Source organism: Acipenser ruthenus, chromosome 10 (genome assembly GCF_902713425.1).
Source record: "Acipenser ruthenus chromosome 10, fAciRut3.2 maternal haplotype, whole genome shotgun sequence".
NCBI lineage: Eukaryota > Metazoa > Chordata > Actinopteri > Acipenseriformes > Acipenseridae > Acipenser > Acipenser ruthenus.
In genome coordinates, this window is record NC_081198.1 from 25,662,666 (window position 1) to 25,685,315 (window position 22,650).

Here is a 22,650-nt window from a genome sequence, read left to right on the forward strand (position 1 = left end):
TGAACTTGCTGTGTTTCTCAATATGGAGTCCCAAATAATCATGATCTCCCTTCTTTTTGTTGCCTGGCCTGCACTGTTAATTGAGTCCTGGATGTTGTTCCTTTCGTTCTCTTGATGTTGGTTTTGATCATCTAAATTTTGAAGTGGCTCAAATTTGTTGGATGTTTTGATTTCTGGTGGTCATGTTTGACAAAGTTTCTTTTTTTCCCCTGCTTCTGCCTACCTGAACCCAGCTGTTTTGACACTCTTCCATCTCCCTGGTGGCTTTCTGTCTGCTAGGGGTGCTGACTTCCATGAATTGCATGAATTGTGGGTGTGCCAGCTCCAAGTTCCTGTTGCTGTCTCATTTCCTGCAGCTCCATTTCTAGCATACTTACTAGTTTAAGCAAGTCCTGGATCGTGCAGCAATTTACACACACTTGGTTGAGATCTGCTGGGTTTTCTTGGATTTCCCACATCATGCAGGTGTCACAGATTACTGGCTTGAAGACCATGTAAATTTTTTATTTTTTTTTTGGAAGTTCAGTTTAGCATCTGCAGCGGTCAACCTGCTTTCAAACTGCTTCTAACTGCTCTGTACTTTTTACGACTGTACTTCTCCCAAGCTGTCGCTTCCACACGCTCATACCAACTCTACTATTTTAAATTAAATATAAAGCTACAAGAGATGACTACTTACCTTTCTACACTACAGTAGCCTTGTCGAATCCGGAAATACACTCGTTTGGCAGGTTCGCTAAAGTAGGCAGTATGTCAGCATGATCCAACCAATTAGCTTGATCCGGACCTACTCTACCTGTTGGGAGGCTAGTAGGTACCTACAGGCCCAGTCCTATGGGATGATTTTCCTTGATAACGTCCCATTCAAATCGACTGATTCTAGTCAGATCAGGTGTTTCAGGCATTTAAATGATCATTTAATAATCAAGATAAGATTTTCTATAAAACTGTTTTGTTAAATGAATTGTGTAACCCAGTTGGATCTAATTTTCAAAACAACAAAAGATGTTGCCTTTACCCCATAAAACATGCATGGATACAAAACCAATGGCACAGGATATTCAAAGAAACTAAAACAACTGCATGAATATAGTAAGCAATTATTTATTGATATATTGAAAACTAATTCATTGCAAAAACAAAAGTGCAAACATGAGCAATAAAAGAGGCTTGAAGTGACCAGAGCAAAGCAGTGTTAGAAGGGTTGAGAGTTTAACCTCCTTAAGCGAGGACACCACTGCGTAGCTACGCAAAGTATTTAACAGACAGCAGGCTCTATAAAAAATATTCACTTGTCACGTCCCTGACCCGAGAACAAGTTGGAATAGAAACTTAAAAGGCACAAGATACAGGCTACACAGCAGACATAAAGCACACAACCTATCACTCCACTGTGCTATTACATCTGCTTGATTAATATACTGAACTTTCAGGTGGTTAAGAATAACCCTTAACATAGTCAATACTAGGAATCAGGTTTGTAATTACATTGGACCTCATAACCTTTGCAACAATAGAGTATCACTTTCATAGTCATCCCATACTAGGTGGGCAAGCACAACTGAACTATCTTTTTTTTTTTTTTTTTTTTTTTTTAATATAAATATAACATATGTATTACAAAAGCATTCATTAGGCCTATACAGTGAAAACATGTCCATTGTAAATAACAGCATGCAAGTCCTATTCACAAACAGCTGTGCATTCTTAGTAATATCCCAGAGCTCTCTTAATATGAATAGCCTGCAGGAATCAAATGGAAAGATTAATCCCAAAAAAGTATAGGCGGAGGTCAACCATTTTTTGCTAGAAATGTATCAGAAAATGAAGACCGTTACAATTCTTCTAAATCTAGGGTGTGAAATTTCATAATTGATTGCCTTTGTGATTGAGACCCCTCATCACAGAGAGGGGTCTCAATCTACAATGCGTTTCAAAACATTAAGATTATTGCCTATATAACTGTCAATCCAGTTTCAGCATGGGAAATGTATGTCAGATCTGATCTGACTACAAGCAGGTCCTGTAAATGCAGCAACTCAAGTTATTTTTCAGTGTATCTTCAAAGCAGCATTCCAAAAAAAAGTACATTTTCACATGTTTAGTAGCAATTTACATGCCATTTCATTAAACACGGTTTGCTGTGAACTAGCAGTATTTTTAGTGATATCTTTACACATGAATACATTTTTAAGTCATTTACAACCTTAAGCATAAAGGACTTCAGGCTTACTTGAAGTGATAGAGAGCAAAAGCAAATACACAGTAAATCTGAACTGCTTGCTTGTTTCCAGCGTGGATCATTCTGGATCAAAGCACCTGCTTCATAAAGTAAACTTAAATAAGGACCTGAGTCCATCTTTAATAAATATACTAAATGGTTAAATACATTTAAAGCACCCAGTTGTTTGTTCTTTTGCAATTCATTCATAAGGCACTGAAATTCCATTGTTACAATCCCCTTTTTTTCAAATAAACACTTACATATTTCCTTTGTCACTCGAGGTATAATTTAGTTTACAAAAGAATAGCATTAATTAATGAGATGACCTACTTCACTTCGAGTCCCTGATCATAAGCTCAGCACTTCCTATACCTGTAGGTGTGAGCTCAGACTGGTGCTAAAGAATCGTTATGCTTCCACCATGTGAATAATCCTGCATTTGAATAGCCTTAATGACACGTTGGAAGGCCAAACTGTAACTCGGAGCCTAACGACATTATACTGAAACTTTACCTTGACCATTTCCACACTGGAGCATTAAGACTGTGAAGTATTTTTATTTTTATATAGGAGGTACCATCATGAAAATTCAGACCCTGATAAAAAGCTAAATATACTGTAACATATGTAACATTTCCAAAGTTAATGTTCTGTACTCGTATTAAGTTATTAAACATATTCAAGAATGTAGATTTCTGCATATGAAGCTAGGCTTCCATCCCTACAAAGTATACATATTTTTACGAGACCTGAAGCCAGGAAAGTCTGACTCGAGCTTTCCATCAGTATTAATTCTTGATCCAAGTGCTGCCTTTGATACTGTAGAGCACTCCACCCTCCTGAATCGTCTGGAAAGCACAGTGGGACTACTTTGTTCAAATCTTATCTTTCTAATAGGTTTCAGTTTGTCTCTATTGGGGAGGAAAAATCGTCATTATCGGAAGTTGTCTGTGGTGTTCCACAGGGCTCCATTCCAGGTCCCTTGTTGTTTTCATTATATAAGCTACCGTTAGGTGACATTATCCGCAGACACGGAGTGAACTTCCATTGCTATGCTGATGATACCCAGCTATATTTCTTCTGCCTGGGTGTTATTAGCTACTTGCCTTACAGACATCAAGCATTGGATGTCACAGAATTTTCTAATGTTGAATTCAGATAAAACAGAGGTTATGCTAGTGGGTTCACAGACCCAAATAAAAGGAAATGTAGGATTACATGAGTTTGACCCTTGCAGCCTCTCATCTTTGATCCTGATCTATCATTTGATACTATATTCATGAAGTTTAGTAAAGTATCTTTTTACCATTTGAGAAATATAGCCAAACTTAGACCAATTATATCCATACCTGATGCAGAGACTAATGTATGCCTCTGTTTAATCTAGAATTAATTATTATTATTATTTGTTTATTTAGCAGATGCCTTTATCCAAGGCAACTTACAGAAACTAGGGTGTGTGAACTATGTATCAGCTGCAGAGTCACTTACAATTCCGTCTAATCCGAAAGACGGAGCACAAGGAGGTTAAGTGACTTGCTCAGGGTCAGTGAGTCAGTGGCTGAGGTGGGATTTGAACTGGGCACCTCCAGGTTACAAGCCCTTTTCTTTAACCACTGGACCACACAGCCTCCTAATTATTGTAATGCACTTTTTTCTGGCGTCCCAAAACGTGTGGTATCCCGCTTGCAACTTGTTCAGAATACCGCTGCTAGAATTCTGACTAAAACCAGGAAAAGTGAACATATTAAGTTTTGGCCTCTCTACACTGGCTCCCTGTTCAGTGTAGGATTGATTTTAAGATTTTGCTGTTAACTTAGCACCTTGTTATTTGTAGGAATTACTGACCCCGTATCTTCCAAACCGCACTCTGAGATCACAGGATGCAGGGCTGCTGGTTATTCCTAGGGTTAACAAAAGCAACATGGAAGGTAAGGTTTTTTCTTGTAGAGCTCCTAAATTATGGAATGCTCTGCCTTCATTTGTCAGGGAAGCTGGGACCGTTATAGTTTTCAAGTCAAGACTAAAACGAACTTTATAAAATGGCTTTCTTATCTTAGTGGGTTTTAATGTAACTTTAAAACTGCTGCGTTTGTATTGTTATGTGTATACTGTTATTTAAATGGTCTGACTGTGGCAGTTGTATGTGTGACATGCTATACAAATGTATTGTGGTTCTTTTTTTCTGCTATGTACTGTACAGTGCTTTGCGATACTTTTGTATAAAGCGGTATATAAATGCAATATATGAAATAAACAAAAAACTGCAATATATAGACACTTACAAAAAAAAAATAATGGAAAAAAATGTTGATTCCGTATTGTGTCCCTTTGTTTCCTGATGGGGTGTATGGTGGTGCTGTCCATCTGATATTGTGTTGGCTTAAATTCCGACAAGTTCAGAATTCTTACGTAGAACCTCACATATGTAATTGAGATTTGATTTTTACGTGTATAGGAGTTATTATATAAAAAAACAACAACGTGATCACATACAGATCCCTACCAAAATGACTTACTGGAACATTGTCCTACACTCAGTTTTGCATTTATTCATCTGTCCAGCTAGTGGAGGTCAAATAATGCCTCTTTCAATTCCAATATTAACAAGGTGTACAGTTAGGGGTGACTTCTTGACATTCAAGTAATAGTTTTTGTTGGCCAGTAAATTCAAGTTCTACTGAAATCCTTGTGTATAAACCTACATACAGACATGGATTTGTGCAAGTCTGTTACAAAAAAAAAAAAAAAAAAAAAAGAGAAGTGATTTAAGAAAAGGCAGAAATTTGCAATTTTGCAGGCACTATTTAAATATGCAAATGTTTAAAAGATATCAAAATAAATGTAACCTATATTTTACCACTGCAAGAGAATAACAAACTGTAAGTTTACTTTGATTCATGAGTAAAGTCATTTTCGGTACTTCTTTCATTAAAAGCAGTGAGACTTGGTTCAGGATCATGTAGCAGCACAGTAGCTTATCCAGTTCTCCTAGGTCAGGAACCAAGTCACATTCACATGCTTTAAATAGACTCATTACACACTTGTACCTTTGTGTTGGTATATGGCAACATACATAATATACATAAGAGAACTCAATATATTTTCCAGGTGAATTATTTAAGACAGCTGTACGCCCAGAAGTGCATTCATTTAGATGATTTTCAGCATACTTTGTGTTACAGACACCAACTGAACAGTTATCACACTGGTTAAGAATTGAAATTTAAATGCCAAGCAAGGTTTGGTCTTAACAATAGGCTTTTCTGTGTTGAATTCTCTTGGGCCATTTTAAAGTAAGACCTAACTGATTATTCCAATCCAGACTTACTAATATTCTAATAGTAAACGGGTCAGCTTGCTTATATGATGCCCATGCCATTTCCCACATGCAGCCGGTCTGGTGTGTGTGCTGCTTGTGGGAGAGGGAGAACACCAGCTGTGTTACAAGGCCTGGGTAATGTCACGGAGGCTGTTGGGAGTTGGTGGTAAAAGTAAGTAATCCTTGGTCCCCAAGTCTCCAATTGTTGGAAGGCTCTGACTGGACGATATTTGCTCAAAGTCCCTCGTCAGCTCGTCACATTTTTTCCTTTGAACAGATGTACTGTAAATAAAAGATCCCACTGTTAATTTCAACAATTTAAATACCGGGTTCTTATAAAATGACAGAAATAGTATTTAAATCTTTATATCCACTAGATACGATGTGGCATTCTCCACACAATGTTGTTCTACATATGTAATGCCAGCAACTCAATTAACTGCAGTACACCTGGCCAGGTACTGTATATTGTTTTTGTTTTCTTCTCTTTTGGGGTTTATCAGAGTTATTGGGACACAGAAGTTTATGCTTCAGCTGCCTGTTGTTTTTTGTGTGGACAGTGCAAAATATATGGACTTCACCTATGTTACTTATCTGCATTGAGCAATTTATTATTACAATTGTAACTGAAAAGCCTAAGAGAAGTTCAAATATTAAGTTTGTGTACTTTTGCTCACTTTATTATTACTACTGTTTTTGGTGTTTTCTTTTTGCCTAAGTCTATCAGTTTATATTAGTCTAACTGCTGGGCTGCACACTATGTACAGTATGTACAGTAACACTACTGAAATATTTGAATATATGTTTAATTTGTGCATCATTTTGCCGTGTGCAGTAAATTCCTCGTATAGCTGAGAGCCCTTTGATCTTATTCGTTGTTTCGCTGTCTCACGGCCTTGCGAACGGATAAAAACGTCTTCATGCAGATGTAGACTATTGTAACAAACAGTTTACACAACGCAGAGACAGCGAGTATTGAAAAACTGGCCACTGGTGAATTCCATATACAGTATAATATAGGATGCTGTATGATGCAAGCTGATATCAACTCCACAAGAAACCAAAGTGGCTACCCAGGAGAGGGTTTACTGGCTGCTCTGACCTTGAGCGAGTGAAAATCTGATTTGCATCTTACACAGCACTACATGCTAGATTTGTGCAATACAGTATTTACAGCAGTTAAATAATAAATCATTAAACAGTAGCAAATATAAAATGTGATATAATTTCTATCTGTTTGTTTTTATCACATGTAGGTAAAATGTAACTGAAGTTACCTAACTCGAACGCTCTCCTGTTTGACAATTCCATTTACTGGAGCATCAGGCTTCTGGATAGAATGAGATTTTGACCACTGAAAAAAATAAAAATAAAAAGGCAATTATTTTAAGTGATTCAGGGACCAGGACCAATGGACACAGTTGGGGATCGAGTGGTCAGATGGCACAGAAGATAGGAGACCTGAGTGTATGGAATAGGTTACCATCTAGATGAAGTTCTGGAATAAATCCTGGGCAAGCAATGAATGGCCTCCTCTTGTTCATAACTTTTCTTATCATCTTATGTTATGGAGGTAATTGTGGCTGCAATTTCAGTTCTGCCCTTTCTCCTTTCTTAAATGTTGGTACCACATATTTAAGTAGTACATTGTTTATTAAAGTACTCTTGGGTAGATGCAGTCCAGACTTACAGGCAACAGATGTGCTACAGTGTCCCAGAAAAAAAGACTATACTTACTACATATGCAAGGTCATATGTAGTAAGTTTCTATATATTGCAGTTTTTTATTTATTTATTTATTGCACTTATATAGTGCTTTTTATATAAAAGTATGACAAAGCACTGTACAGTACATAGCAGAAAAAAAGAACAAACCACAATACATTTGTATAGCATGTCACACATACAACTGCCAGTCAGACCATTTAAATAACAGATTTAAATAACAATATACATATAATACAACAAAACATTAGGTTATTATCATAACCCTGGTTCCCTGAAATAGAAATGTAACCATTACCTCATGGGTATTTATCCTTAAAGACCCTGTAACCTGAATAGATATAACAAAGACTGCTCGTCAGAGCCTGTGACACAGTCATGCCCGCCCCCGAGGGCATAAATAGACTGCAGCACAGATCTCATAATCTTTACTTCATTACTGCTACAATCATGGACGCAGCAACCTTGAAGGTTAATGGTTACATTTTTATTTCAGGGAACCAGGGTTATGATAATAACCTAACGTTCCCTATCAAGTACAAAATGTAACCATTACCTCATGGGTAGAGATGCCAAAGCTGTCGCAAGGCAATTAGCAGACAACTGGAATGCCACAAGCTTGGCCAAGCATGAGCAACCCCAGTATTTACAGCTAGGGCTAAAAATTGAGGGAGAACTCACTGCTATGTTTTTGTTTGAAGGGTCGACCCGGAAGCCGCCCTCAACAGGGTTTTGTGGATCGATGACATTCAGCCGATAGGACCACGTAAAGGTATGGGGAGTGGCCCACACTGCTGCATTGCAAATGTCTTTGAGAGATGCACCCTGGAACAAAGCCCACAAAGTTGCCAAGCCTCTGGTGGAATGGGCAGTGAGCTGGAGGGGGCAAGTTGGCGTGCTTATATTAGACAAGGCTTTACCATGGGACAGCCCCGTATCAGACAAAACATTGTTCAGACTGCCTTCAACTCTGTGTTCTGACCATATAATACGCAAATGCCCACACCAGACAAAGCATACAGAGCTGCCAATCCCTATCAGACCGGATGAAAAGTCTCCAATTCCACAGTCTGGTTAATGTGGAATGCCAAGATAGTTTTCGGCAAAAAAGCAGGTTTGGTGCAAAGCGTAACCCTTGTCCTGGCTTCTGCAAAAATTAAGCAGGCTTTCGCAACTGGAAATGTTTGCATCTCACCCACCCGTTTAGTGGATGTGATTACAAGCAAGAAAACCGCTTTCAAAAGACAAACATTTGAGCTCAGCTGAATGCAAGGGCTCAAAGGGAGGCTTCATAAGCGCTTCAAGCGCCACGTTAAGCCTCCAACGAGGGACAATGTCCTTCATAGGTGGCCGAAGCTGCAGAGCTCCTTTTTAAAAATTGCCCCGCAGGAGGGCTCCCGAGTGGCGCATCCAGTAAAGGCTCTCTGCGTGGAGTGCAGGATGTGCCCTATAGCCTGGACATCGCAGGCTCCAATTCAGGCTTTGTCACTGCCAACCGTGACCGGGGATTCCTTGGGGTGGCGCACAATTGGCCGAGGGCTTAGGTCGGCAGGGTAATCCATGGTTCACTACATACCAGCGACCCCTGTGGCTGATAGGACGCCTGCGGTTCTGCAGTGGAGCCATCAGATCTGTGTTGTCCTCCGGCACTATAGGTCTGATGGCCTTCCTTGGCAGGAACACGTTTCGGAGGATGCGTAATCCAGCCTCCGTTTCCCCGAGTTGCTAGGGGGTTGCAGTGGTGAAGCAAGATTCAAATAACTATTGGGCATTCCAAATTGGGGAGAAAACTGGGGTAAAAAAAAAAATATTGGAGACAACTAAATTTAAAAAAATACTAATAAATTGCCCTGTCAGAAAGCTGAGCTCCTGGGGAGACAATCAATTTTGACATGGCAAGCTGAATATTTGCCAAACAGACCTTTAACCCTTTGCGGTCCATTTATTCAACACATCTTGGGCGCTTCAGGTCCAATTTATTTTCACACGCACAGTTTATTTTAGACGCGCTATTTAAAAGTATTTTTTTTCACATCAAAACAGGGTTAAAAGGCACTACATATCAACAGGACACTCAGTACTGCATCTCCAGCCCCGCCCACCCCTTGTTTGCTGTATTTTTCACATACCTCTTCATAGTCGTGCATACTGATAAATCATCTCCTGATCACTCGTTTTATCACCAAACTCCTCAATAATGCGATCCAAGTCTATTTTACTACTGTAACATCTCAAAAAGCTCTGCAAATGTCTGTGATATTCTTTGAGCGCTGGATGCGGAAGCAGCTATCTTGTTTGTTTATGGCCGTGTTATCTCTGTGGTGCCGGGGCTATGTGTATTGCTCAGATCCGCCCCTTTTTTTTTTCTTGGCTTCTCTCGGCTCCTATCGGTCTCACTAAGCCATTGAATAATTTTCCATGCTTTTTCCGGAGAAAAAACGACTAGGGACCTGTGCTTTACGTCTTTTTGACAAGGTCCGACATCGGACCGGAAAAGGAAAATTGTAATGTCGGACCTGGTCCGACATAGGACCGCAAAGGGTTAATGTAGAGGGGGATTCCCCTTATCAACAGGTCCTGCAAAAACTGCAGTATTACTGCCATGGGACAGGTCGTGGGGTTAAAGCCCTTAGGCAAGCACCATGTGTGAAACGCGCCGCTTGTACCCATACAGGGAATGTGTGGACGCTGCTCTGGCATTCTGCAGGGTGTCAATAACCCTGTCGGAAAGCCCCGGAGGGCTCAAATGTTGCCGTTCAGGGGCCAGACCCAGAGCCGCAGCCTCAATGGATTGGGATGCCACAATGTCCCCCGTGCCTGACTGAGCAGGTTGCAATGTTCGGGCAGGCTCCAGGGCTGGCCGCTCAGGAGCTGCATCAGAACTGGAAACCAGTCTCCTGGGCCAGTAAGGAGCTACTAATAGCACCTTGGCCCGGTACCGTCTGATTTTCTCCAGACACAGCGGGAACATGGCAAGCAGTGGGAAGGCATACAGCAGTTGCCTCAGCCACTGGTGTGCCAAGGCATCTGTCACCCTGCTGTCCCGAACCATTGCCAAATGAGGCTTCACCACCTCTGAGTGAAGCCTCCATTCTGAGGCATAGGGAACTCCCCTTGACAGGAGGTCTGCCGCCTAGCTTATCACCCCGGGCAGGTGTACTTGCGGGCTGCTTGATGGAGACTGGGGGACCTGAGGCCATCCTGGTGGTTCATGTAAGCCACTGCGGTAGTGTTGTCCGTTCAGACAAGCACGTCTCCCTTGAACCTCCTGTAAAAGTTCTGCAAGGCTAGAAACACTGCCTGCAGCTCCAAAATATTGATATGGAGACCCTGCCATGGGGGGTTCCACACACCTTGCGCTCCCCTGCCATTCCACACAGCGCCCCAGCCGAGGGTGGATGCGTCTGTACTCTGGTGATGCTGCCCAGCGCTGCACCTAAACGCAGGTGACAAAGAAAACATCTTCAGACAGTAACGAGACACTGTCACCAGGCAGCCACAGTTCAATGTGGGCTGAAAAACCCTGCTGTTGAACCAGACTTGGAGTGGGTACTGAAAAGCTTCAGACAAGCGGCCATTCTCTGCACCTTGTCGTCCGACACAATGTACGGCATGGACCTGGAGTCCAGGCGCGCTCCCAAATAGAAGGCTGTCTGTGAGGGTGGAGCTGCTCTTTGCTGTCTGCGAGGGTGTGATCTGCTCTTTGCTGTCTGCGAGGGTGTGATCTGCTCTTTGCTGTCTGCGAGGGTGTGATCTGCTCTTTGCTGTCTGCGAGGGTGGGGCTGCTCTTTGCTGTCTGCGAGGGTGGAGCTGGCTCTTTGCACAATTTACAGGCCCAACCAATGAAGGTGTTGCTGATGTAACTCCATTAGCTGGTTGAAGGAATTAATTTTCTAAAGTGTTCAGAACTGTGGTTGATTGAAGTGAATTTAGATAGCATGTAAACTGGACCAGCTCTAGACCTGCAGGACAGTATAAATTGGCAATCAGTGTTTTAGAATGCCAGCCGTGCTAAGCGTCAGCTGTCGAAGGGCCACACGTCCAAGGGCAGTCTGAGCTGTGGCAGTCAGAGCGAGGACAGGTAGAGCGAGGACAGGTAGAGCGAGTACCTTTTCCAAATCTCTCCTAGTGGCCTCATTCCAACTCTTAACATTAGCTGTATTTAAGTAACATTATAAAAAGGTGGTGTTGTTTTAATTAGGTGATCTGCTGTTTGTGATTAGTACCAGGTGAGTGTGGTTCAATTGAATAGAGGTTGATTTGCAACTTGATTGGTTTTCACACAGCGATTTGTAGTTGTGTGATCCCACTGAAGTGCACTGAAACTATTGTATTGCTTAAGTATTGTCTTTAGCGCAGTTTAGCAGCTGTTAACCAGTTCCCTTGCAAGGCAAGGGTGTGAGAAGAGGCTGTTGGAGAAAATCTGAACCTAGCAGTGCTCTGGAAGACACCAACTACTAGACAGGTCTGTACCCTCCCCCACTGCTCCTGTACCTATCTGTCTCACCTGCCCTGCTATGATTGTCTCTCACATCCCTGTTATTCTGTCCTCTCACTCCCATCCTCTGTCCTCTCTCCACCGCTGCTCCCATAACATCTCTAACCTCATCCCTCTGCCTCTCCCCCCTCCCACTCTCTCCTCTCCGGCACTCTCTCTGGAACTGTCACTCTTCTGCTAACAAAACTGATTTCATCCCTGCCTTTGCTTCTCTCCCTCCTTACTCTTTTCTGTCCCCTCTGACCTCTCCTCAATCTCTGTTAACACCTTTGAATTTCACGCTGTCCAACTAACCTCTCCCTGTTAATTCAACTGTCCTGTTAGGTGATTTCAATATCCATCTCTCCAACCTCAACCAACCACTCTGCCGGATTCCTTCCTCTCCTTCACTCCTTCAACTTCTCTCTCTCCATCTCCTCCTACCCACAAAGCTGGCCGTCAACTGGAGCTCACCTTCTCCAGGGCCTGCTGCCCCTCCACACTGCCACCTCTCTGATCACCATTTCATCTTTTTCTCTCCCGCCTTTCTCCCTACTCCACCTACCCCCACTGTCACCTCCCACCGTAACCTCCACTCTCTCTCCCCCTCTGTCCTTGCCTCCACCGCGCTCTCACCTCCCTCCTATCGACTCCTTCTCCCAACTCTCTGTAGACTCTGCTACCTCCACCCTCTTCTCCCCCCTCACTTCCTCCGACTCCCTCTGTCCCCTCCCGACCTGCTCGCCCCTCCCCTCCCCAACCCTGGCTCTCCTCTGTGCTCCGCTCAGCAAGAACCACACTGCGATCTGCTGAAAAAAAATTGGAGAACCAAACTCCCTGCTGCCCTAGACCTCTACCGCTCTCTCCTCTCCTCCTCTACTCTCTCCTCTGCTAAATATTCTTATTTTCAATCTAGAATCCAAGCCTCCTCCCTTGCTCCTGCCTCCTCCCTTCTCAACACCTCTCTCCTCTCTGGTCTCTTTCCCTCTGCCTTCAAACAAGCCTCTATCACCTGCTTCCTCAAAAACCTACCCCCAACCCCACCTCCCTCCAGAACTACTGGGGCAGCAGTGTGGAGTAGTGGTTAGGGCTCTGGACTCTTGACCAGAGGGTTGTGGGTTCAATCCCCAGTGGGGGACACTGCTGTTGTACCCTTGAGCAAGGTACTTTACCTAGATTGCTTCAGTAAAAACCCAACTGTATAAATGGGTAATTGTATGTAAAAATAATGTGATAACTGTATAATGTGAAATAATGTGATATCTTGTAACAATTGTAAGTCGCCCTGGATAAGGGCGTCTGCTAATAAATAATAATAATAAATAATAAATAATACTGTCCTGTCTCCCTCTTACCCTTCCACTCTAAAACCCTTGAGCGGGCAGTACACCACAAGCTCTCTGCTTTCCTGTCTAACCAGACTCAAACCGGTCCACTGGTTCTGGACCAGGATGATATCATTTTTTTGAACCACAATACCACCTTTGAACTGAGTCTGAACGGTGATGAACTGAGCAGACAGATAATGTCTGCGGATAATGTCATCTAAACGGTACCACATATAATGAAAACAACAAGGGACCTCGAATGGAGCCCTGTGGAACAGACAACTTCCGATAATGCTGATTTTACCTCCCCAATAGAAACAAACTGAAACCTATCAGAAAGATGAGATTTGAACCAGGATAGGACAAGGCCAGGCAGCCCTACTGTGCTTTCCATATGATTCAGTAGGATGGAATGTTCTACAGTATCAAAGGCACTTAGATCTAGAAGAATTAAAACTGATGGAAAGTCTGAGTCAGAGCTTATCAGCAGATCATTCACAACTCTGACAAGGGCTGTCTCGGTGCTATTTGCAGCACGAAAACCAGACTGAAACTTCTCGAATTGCAGCTCTCTCTAGAACCTTATCTAAGAATGGTTTAGAGGTGGAATACTTACTACATGCGCAGGGTCAGACGTGGTTCCGAGGTGGACTCCTTTCTGACAAAGATTCCTAAGCAGTTCGATACCTACAATACATGATTAAAAAAGAAAGACATTTATATATGCTATCTAGAGAACAGTGATTGTAATAGACAATTACACTAGAACATGTCAGATCCAATTTAATAAGTTTTAGTGATCCATCAGATATGTGAAAATACTAGTGATGGGACAAACATGGAATTTTCATGTTCGGATATTCGCTCATAAATGAAATATTCATTCGTTTTTCAGAAAGTAATAAAAGCTGTTATATTGCTCTGGACGCAGGCAGAGACAGCATAGCAGCAGGGGTAGGGGGCATGGCCAATGTGTGTGTGCCTTTATTTTACAGCAAGACCTTACAATATGTAACACGTTAATATAGAAAAATATCCCAGGAGTAAAGAATAAGTTGTGTAGGCATTACTTTACTCCAGTGAATTAACTACAAAACAAAGGATGCCAAATACCAGTTCAAGTTAAACGTTGTTTTACTTATTTATTTAATTATTTTTCATTCCTTGCCATTGCCGCAGGGGTTTATTTCCGCCTGGTTTGTCAATGTGCATGGCTGCATATGCTGCGGAACTTGTGTTTTGCGCGGGCATGGGGGGGTGGGGGCTGGGGCCGTGGTGTTGTCTGGTGAAATTTGTATCCGATTGCATTTGGCACAGGCGTTCCTTTCATCTGTAAGTGTATTGAGTAGAATGGAAGACACAGCAGCAAACCACTGGTGATCTAAATATGTATAAATATTGTATCTACTTTCATGTTTAGTTTATTTGCAGTATTACTTGTTTACTTGTATTTTATATTGGTATAACCTGCTTACTATTATTGCAGGGGGTGGAGCACAACACCCTTTCAAGCTGTTCACATTCCTCTGTGCGAGCGCACCAACAACAAACACGCGAGTATGCGTCACATAGTAATAATGTGCATAGTATTGTTTATATAGTCTTTTTGTTCCTCAGAACCAAACGAGCAAGATGGGCTGAATGGCCTCCTCTTGTTTGTAAACTTTCTTATGTTCTTATGTATGTTTGTTTATTAAAAAAAAAAAGTTTATTTTTCAAAAATCTTGTGTTTTGTATGTATTATATGGTTTATTGTTCATTGTATGTGTTGCTATTTACAAAACATTACAACATTTTTAGACTGATCAGGTCAAGGGGTCAGAAGTTCGAGAGGTCACAATGTGGTTGATGGGTCCCAGCCTTTTACTCAAACGGTCTGTGCTGCAGACTCATGGGAGGTGTAATTTTATTGGAAATCACATGGCAAATTCAAAATACATTTGAAAGAAAGCAAAAAGGAAGTTACACCTTAATTGATGAAGTTGTTGACCCTTGACCTTGGGGTTGTTGTTGTTTTGTGTGTTTAACTGTGTGTGAATCTTGAGTAGGCCTATGTGTGCGGGAATGTGTAAACTGCGTTTACGAATTAGTAGAGCGTTTGGCAGCTATTAGACTCTGAGATAGAGACAGAATCTGTTTACAGTTTGAGAATGGAAGCCAGTTTGTTTAGGAATAAAAAAAAAAAACACTGAACAATACTCAGCTTATCAGCCAATTTATTACTGATGCCGCAAAGATGGCACTAAAATGTATTGCAGATAACAGAGTTAAATGTGAGTACTGTCTGGTTTCACAAACGGTAAAAGGATTTGAAAAAAATATATTATAAGCTACGGCAAAATACAAAGGAAAAAAAAAGGAACTTGTCTGTTTTACGTGCGATTCTTAGCTTACTGTTTTACAGACAGAGGTGGGTGGAGCCAGCAGCAAGCGCTGACCACATGAAAAAAAAGTGAGTGCGGTTTTAAAATTGCTTATGGATAACTTAGAAGGGGAAAACATGTTTAAAAAAGGAAATAATTCGCCTCAAACCATTTCAATAATTTTGGACAAAACAGGGACCACAACCTCCAGATCAACAGGGACCAGCCCACATGAAATGATGGCAGGGAGAATAAATGAAGTTACCAAAAGATCCTAATCCAATGGTAAGCGCTCAAATAAAAAAATCTTAATTCAATACTTGACACATGTGCAGAACAGGTTAGCACAGCTCAAAATTGAAGCTGGTATTCAACAAAAAAATAATGCAAGCTGAAAATGACAATCTGAAATTAACGTAGGAAATAGCATAATGACCAGGGTATTTATACCAAAGAGACCCCTCACCCCAAAATGACACGGTCCATACACGGTAACCGACAAGGTCAATGTGTATATGGGAGTCATTATAAAAATAAATAAATAAAATGGTATCACATTTCACAAGTGAAAGTTCTAAAAACTGCATAACAGTATATACTACACTCGATCATTCCCTTTCTCCACAGAATAAAGGAAGCCAGATGGGACCCTCCTGCGACCATGGTGAAGAAGACACAGTGCAATGGGTGGGGGTGGGGGGCTACCCAACCACCACATTTTGACCTCAACTTTTGACCCCTTTACCTGATCAGTCTAAAAATGTAAATTTGAGCTTGTTTGCTTGAAACAACCCCAAAAACCAAGTTTAGTGTAAATCGGCGATGGCAGGGTGTAACGTGTTGGGTGATTTGACACCGAATGACCCAGGTTCTACTGCATGAAAGTTGGGGGTTTCAGATATCCTGTGCTGCATTTTTCTGAGCAGAAGAAAATACTCCACACATCTTTAAAATCTAGTACTTATGCAGTGCATCAAATTCATTGTTTAGAGCCAGACACATTCACAAAATCCATTGATGCTAAAGAGATATGCATACAATAAGGTAAAGAGTACTAGGACTCCTGAAAAGATTATTATTGGTCATTAGACTAGGACTAGGTGACTTCGGTTTTATGTCTCATCCGAAGGACAGACAGATTAGAAAGTAAAACTACACTACATTCCATTTTTCCAGTGTCCCGATAATGCTGTGTTTTCACTGCAGGCTGTGGTTGGTTGTAGTACAGTTTAGGTATTATTATTATTTATTTCTTAGCAGACGCCCTTATCCAGGGCGACTTACAGTCGTAAACAAAAATACATTTATAGTGTAACCACTCCAGTGTAGCTTTGGCTGTGTGTTTAGGGTCATTGTCCTGCTGGAAGGTGAACCTCCGCCCCAGTCCCAGGTCTCTTGTAGACTGAAACAGGTTTTCCTCTAGAATTTCCCTGTATTTGGCTCCATTCATCTTGCCCTCAATCCTGACCAGTTTCCCAGTCCCTGCCGATGAAAAGCATCCCCATAACATGATGCTGCCACCACCATGCTTCACCGTGGGGACGGTGTTCTCAGGGTGACTAGCAGTGTTGGCTTTGCGCCACACATAGTGTTTTGCGCTAATGCAAAAAGTTCAATTTAGGTCTCATCAGACCACAGAACCTTTTTCCACATGTTTGCTGCGTCTCTCACATGCCTTTTGGCAAAATCCAAACAGGATTTGATATGGGATTTTTTCAGCAATGGACGCCATGGACGGTTTCTCCCATCTCAGCTGTGGATCTCTCCAGCTCCTTCAGAGTTACCATTGGCCTCTTGGTTGCTTCTCTGACTAATGCCCTCCTTACCTGGTCACTGAGTTTTGATGGATGGCCTTCTCTAGGCAGAGTCGCGGTTGTGCCATATTCTTTCCATTTTTTAATAATGGATTTAATGGTGCTCTGGGGGATGTTTTGGGATATTTTTTTATAACCCAACCCTGATTGGTGCTTCTCCAGAACTTTATCAAGAATCACAGTGCAAGTAATAATATAATTAAGAGCAAGATAAATACAATGACTTTGGTTCTAGGAAGTACAAGTACAAGTATATGGGTAAGAACACTGTTTTTGAATCAGTTTGAAAACAGGTTTTCCAGTAAACGACTAAGTGTTGTTTTAGTTCTGGTAGATACTCTTTATATGCTTTAGATGCACACCGGAGCTACAGAAATAGAGGCCTATGTCAGCAAATGTCACTCAGATGTATTCACAAGGGGTTTTAAATACCCAGACTGCAGTACTTGTATTTAATAATGACAGTTGGATTCAATAAAACCTGTTGCGGCAGGGCAAATCCCTCCCTGTAAAGAATGTGGTGGTGGTTGGCAGGGATAGGGTTAATTTCTGTCCCTGCTCTAACGTGTGGCGGCTGTGCTTCTCAGCCACAGGTGTAATTGTTTCATTTAATTGATGTCACCTGCCTGTAATCAGCAGGCAGGTATTTAAACAGTAACCAAATGTTTGTACTGGGCAGTCTGTATGAAGGCCAGGCTAAAAATTAAATTTCTGGGTCTGCTTAAAAGGGGTAAACAAACCTGAGAATAAGTGAAATATTTCTCAATTTTATTTCTGCTGCCTCTTGCCTTAACACAGACTGCCCAGTACAAACATTTGGTTACTGTTTAAACACCTGCCTGCTGATTACAGGCAGGTGACATCAATTAAATTAAATAAAACAATTATGTCCCGATTTGTCCTGCCACACTGTCTGTTAGCAAACAATACTGTCACTCGCATATGAACTGCCCTACATTTTACAGCTTTATTTAATTTCAATTTTGATTACACAGTATATATTGTTATTTTGTCACATAGAAAGTCAGACCCACCTCTCACTTTGTTAGGATAGTATTTCTGCTCCCACTGGTTCAAAAGAATATTCAGATATCGTGGCTGCTCAAAGAATCGGAGATAGCGCGAGGAGCTAAAGGAAGGATACACTCGCTCAAACTCTCCTCGCCGGCAAAACTCATCTTCTGTCTCTGATAAAACCCGAACATCCTCCAGAGTCAAAACTTCAAGAATACTGGAATAGAACTCCTAGGATTGGAAAGATGAAGTAGTTAAATGTGAAATTCCATGCATAAACAAAAATAAATACATCATCCATAAAAAAGCACCATCTCCAACAGTTAAATACACTGGATCACATAATCTAGGTGTTAAAATAAAGTAACTAATATTAAACAGCATCAAATAAGAAGGGAGAAAAGGAGGGCCTTCCCAGTTATGTATATCTGACAAACACACTTAAAACACCTATTATTGGTCTTGATTTTGCCCTCTCCTTTGTTAAGTTTCTATAAATAATATGTCCCTATTTTGACGTTGCAGATCTCAGTTTAACCCTTTGAAGCCCACCTCGGCTGTGTTCGATCTCCCTAGCGGTCTATGGGTATATAATGTATATATGAGAGAGAGAGAGAGAGAGAGAGAGAGAGAGAGAGAGAGAGAGAGAGAGAGAGAGAGAGAGAGAGAGAGAGAGAGAGAGAGAGAGAGAGAGAGAGAGAGAGAGAGAGAGAGAGAGAGAGAGAGAGAAGACACACACACACAGACTAGATGGGCTTCAGTGAGAGTGCTCACTGGGTATTAGGCCATGGGCTACTGTACTACTATAACTAGAGCACTCCATGAAAGAGCAGTCTCCTCCATGTATACACAATAGTTTACTTTGCCAAGATATATGTTATGTCATGCCGAACACAGCAGTTAAAGTTTCTAAAAAGTACAAATGATATCCAAGTTCAGCAAAATAATGCACATTACCTGCTCTGCAAACCTTTGACTCAAGAAGTAAGCCCGTTTCACCTTCTCATCTGAGGAAAGCTCTGCAGTGTATCTTGTCCTCTCTTTCATATGTGCAGACATACTAAAAAAAGTACAGTAAGCATAAAGCATAATTTATGCACGTTTCCAGGCATCATAACATGCAGATTATAATGAAATCATAAACTGTCTTAATTGGACAAGCACAAAATCAAAATGTTTACTTAAGTAACAGATCATATTAAATACAGTGCATACCTACCAGTCCTGGCATACTTTCTGCTATATGAAGCATTATAAATAATGTAGTATAGAGTAGACCTAAATCACTGAATGTCATTAACTAGAAGTCAAGCAAATCCCCTTATTAAAATATTCTAAGGCAAAAGCTCTTGACAGTGGACAGGGGTATGTCAGTTTAGGGTGCTCTCACCTGCTTGTTGAGCTGATGACACGGCTGCCAGTCACGTCTCCTTTGAGAGGCAGAATGAACCCTGCCAGGTTCAAGAGGTCCCTGATCATCTGTCCCTTAATGGCAACATCCAAAGCAGAATTGGAGTGGAGGCTGAGAAGCAAGGGCTGTCTTTATTGTATTTTCCATTTTTTAAGTTTGTAAATTATATATAGCCTATTAAGGCTCAAACTGAAACTACATCAATGTACCACCTACCAATATTATGCAGATTCTCTTATTTTCTGTTGACTCAATATTTCTTAGTCATTACCAATTTCCTAGATAAAGTGAAGACAAGAATACATGTGAATAAATGACCTGGGTGAGATGTTGACCTCCAGGATCCAAGGTTTAAGATTTTCATCCAACATGATGTCAAACCCAAAGAGTTCGTGGCAGCAGTAGGGGCGGCGCACATGCATCTTCATCAGGCTGTTGACGTATGGGTCTGACCTGTGAGGAGACACAGCGACTGGGTGAAAAAGGCCGAGACCTCAGTTATTTACACAAAAAAAATATATCTTGGCAAACTGCAAGAAGTTGCCAATTTAAAACAGAAACTCAAGTCAATTTATCCAGAATTAATTTCAACTAGAAATTGTTTATAAAAAAAAACCCCAAAAAACTATGGTGTATATCATATCAGATTGAATGGTTTGTAAAACATGAATTAAATAGGAATGTGAAAAAGATGTTAAAAGCAATGTGGCACTGAAATCGGTGAATGTTCACTGGACACCACCTGTAAGGAACTTTAGAATACAACTGTGTACCAACTACTGTATAAGGACCCTGTGTCAAGCCATGTGGACTGAATCATTTATATTAAAGCAATGCAGCAGTAAAAAAAGTTTGTTTAATGAAACTTAAGAAAAAAAAAAGAATTAAAGAACATAACTCAAACTGTACTGTCTCTATGCAACTATAATGTCAATATGCAATCATATTGGTCAGAGGTCAACAGCAAATGTATTACGTTGCCATCTTAAATGTTTTATGAGAGATTCCCCTTACTGCAATGCTAAATTCCCACTTCGGCTTAACCGAGAATGTCCGGCTCAGTAACACTGTTCTCTTAGTATAGTGAAAGAGATAAATAAGGTAAACTCTTCGGTAAGGGAGTGGGGTAATCTAAAATCCAGGGGTTTGACTGCATGATCAGGCTTGCATGTTTTTTTTTTATTATTATTATTATTATTATTATTATTAAAATCCCTGGAAAGAGATTAGTATATATAGGACATGCTTAAATTTAGGCTGCTGGTATTATTGTATTTAAAATTATGTGTTTACCCTAGTCATGAAGGCACAAAGACCAAAACTGAGAACATGAAAATGACCAATTACAATACAAAATAAATGCAATAGGGTCAAATATAGGCTGTGCCTATTAAAAGACTTAAGGGTTGTGGTTTAATAAGGGACTATATTGTACTGTCGAAAGAAAGCACTTACTTAAAATGTAATTTGTCAAATTGTGTTCTTTTTTAAAACAAGATTCTGTAACTTGCTCATTAAATCAATCAGAACATTTCTCCTTCAGTATTTGGATGATGTTTTCTTAGTAGAACATAAAACAAAACGAGACAAGGTTAACGTCAACATAAAATGCTTTTAAATCATAATATTATGATAGATCACTTTATTGCTACCATATTGAAAGACAGAAAAAAAAAAAAAACACTAATCTATTACTGGACTATTTTTTGTAAATGGTAATATTTCACAAAGCAATTTATACTCTAAGAAATCGGATCAATATTCAATACTGTGAAAATAGGGGAGGAAATCTATCATGGTCTTATTTATTCACTTGCCTTAAGGCAAGGTGAGCGAGACGACTGCCTAGAGCCCCCACTGTTAAGGGGGCCCCACGCGCAACTGGACTGCCGTGAGATTTAGTGTGTTTGTTACATGCGCGTAAAATGTTCAGAGGTGAAAATCTGGTTTACCTCATATAAAACCAGTTTACACATATAATACAAAAGCAGCAATTTTAAAGTTACATTAAAACCTACTAAGATAAGAAAGCCATTTTATACAAGTGCGTTTTCAGTCTTGACTTGAACTGTAACAGTCCCAGCTTCCCTGACAAACTAAGGCAGAGCATTCCATAACTTTGGAGCACTACAAGAAAAAGCCCTCCCGTGTTGCTTTTGTTTACCCTAGGAATAACCAGCAGCCCCACATCCTGTAATCTCAGAGTGCAGTTTGGAAGATACGGGGTCAGTAACTCCTGCAAATAACTAGGTACTAATCCATTCAGGGCCTTGTAAGTTAACAGCAAAATCTTAAAATCGACATTCTGCAAGCTGCAAGCAGGATACCACACGTTTTGGGACACCAGAAAAAAGTGCATTACAATAATCAATTCTAGATGAGACAGGCATGCATTAGTCTCTGCATCAGACATGGAAATAATTGGTTTAAGTCCTGGTCTGAGAGCATGCAACACAGACAGCTTTTACTGTATATGTAACCATTTATTGTGATCTCAAGATGATCTCCTGCACCCTCTTCCCGCACTCAGTCCTGGCATCCTCCTCACTGTCACTGCTGCTGGAAGATTCATCTTCACAAACCCAAGTCTGCTTCAGATGTAGTGCTTTTACCTACAGCTCTACCCAAATTGACTCACTTTAAGCCGTTGTTATCAGTAGGGTGCACCGATTTAAAATCAAGGCGCATAGCGCCAAGGGGGGGAGTGTGTCCCCTTCCACTGGGACATTTTCGAAAAATGGTGCATTCTGTCGCATTTATGCATGGTTTAAGCATGTGCTAGACTAGAAATGGTCTGCTTGTAGTCTGAAAGTACTCCATTAGTGCAACGAAGGAGCTTTACTCCAGCACTGCTCACAGCAAGGCAAGATCAGCAAGAAAAATGTACTTTGAGCATCAAGGCCCCTGCAATACAAGACTGTCTGAAAATGTGAGTGGAATTGGTGACTGCACCTTTAATTGTAATATGGAAA

General features: G+C 40.9%; 1 protein-coding gene across 4 annotated transcripts in view; it reads right to left on the reverse strand.

Annotated features, from left to right (window-relative positions):
* Nucleotides 1-1,571: 1,571 nt before the first annotated feature.
* ttll4 (tubulin tyrosine ligase-like family, member 4) overlaps nucleotides 1,572-22,650 on the reverse strand; it is a 60,211-nt gene continuing 39,132 nt past the window's right edge. For 2 of the 4 annotated variants that reach the window (XM_059031970.1, XM_059031969.1), the window contains exons 13-18: nucleotides 19,997-20,131; nucleotides 19,658-19,789; nucleotides 19,225-19,327; nucleotides 18,288-18,498; nucleotides 13,693-13,763; nucleotides 10,368-10,707 (exon numbers count right to left, since the gene is read on the reverse strand). In XM_059031970.1, the coding sequence (XP_058887953.1) occupies nucleotides 10,405-10,707; nucleotides 13,693-13,763; nucleotides 18,288-18,498; nucleotides 19,225-19,327; nucleotides 19,658-19,789; nucleotides 19,997-20,131 (955 nt within the window). In that variant the 3' untranslated portion in view covers nucleotides 10,368-10,404. Of the gene's footprint in view, nucleotides 5,829-6,823; nucleotides 6,901-10,367; nucleotides 10,708-13,692; nucleotides 13,764-18,287; nucleotides 18,499-19,224; nucleotides 19,328-19,657; nucleotides 19,790-19,996; nucleotides 20,132-22,650 lie in introns of those variants that run through there. The other 2 variants (XM_034003339.3, XM_034003366.3) reach the window with 2 other exon arrangements.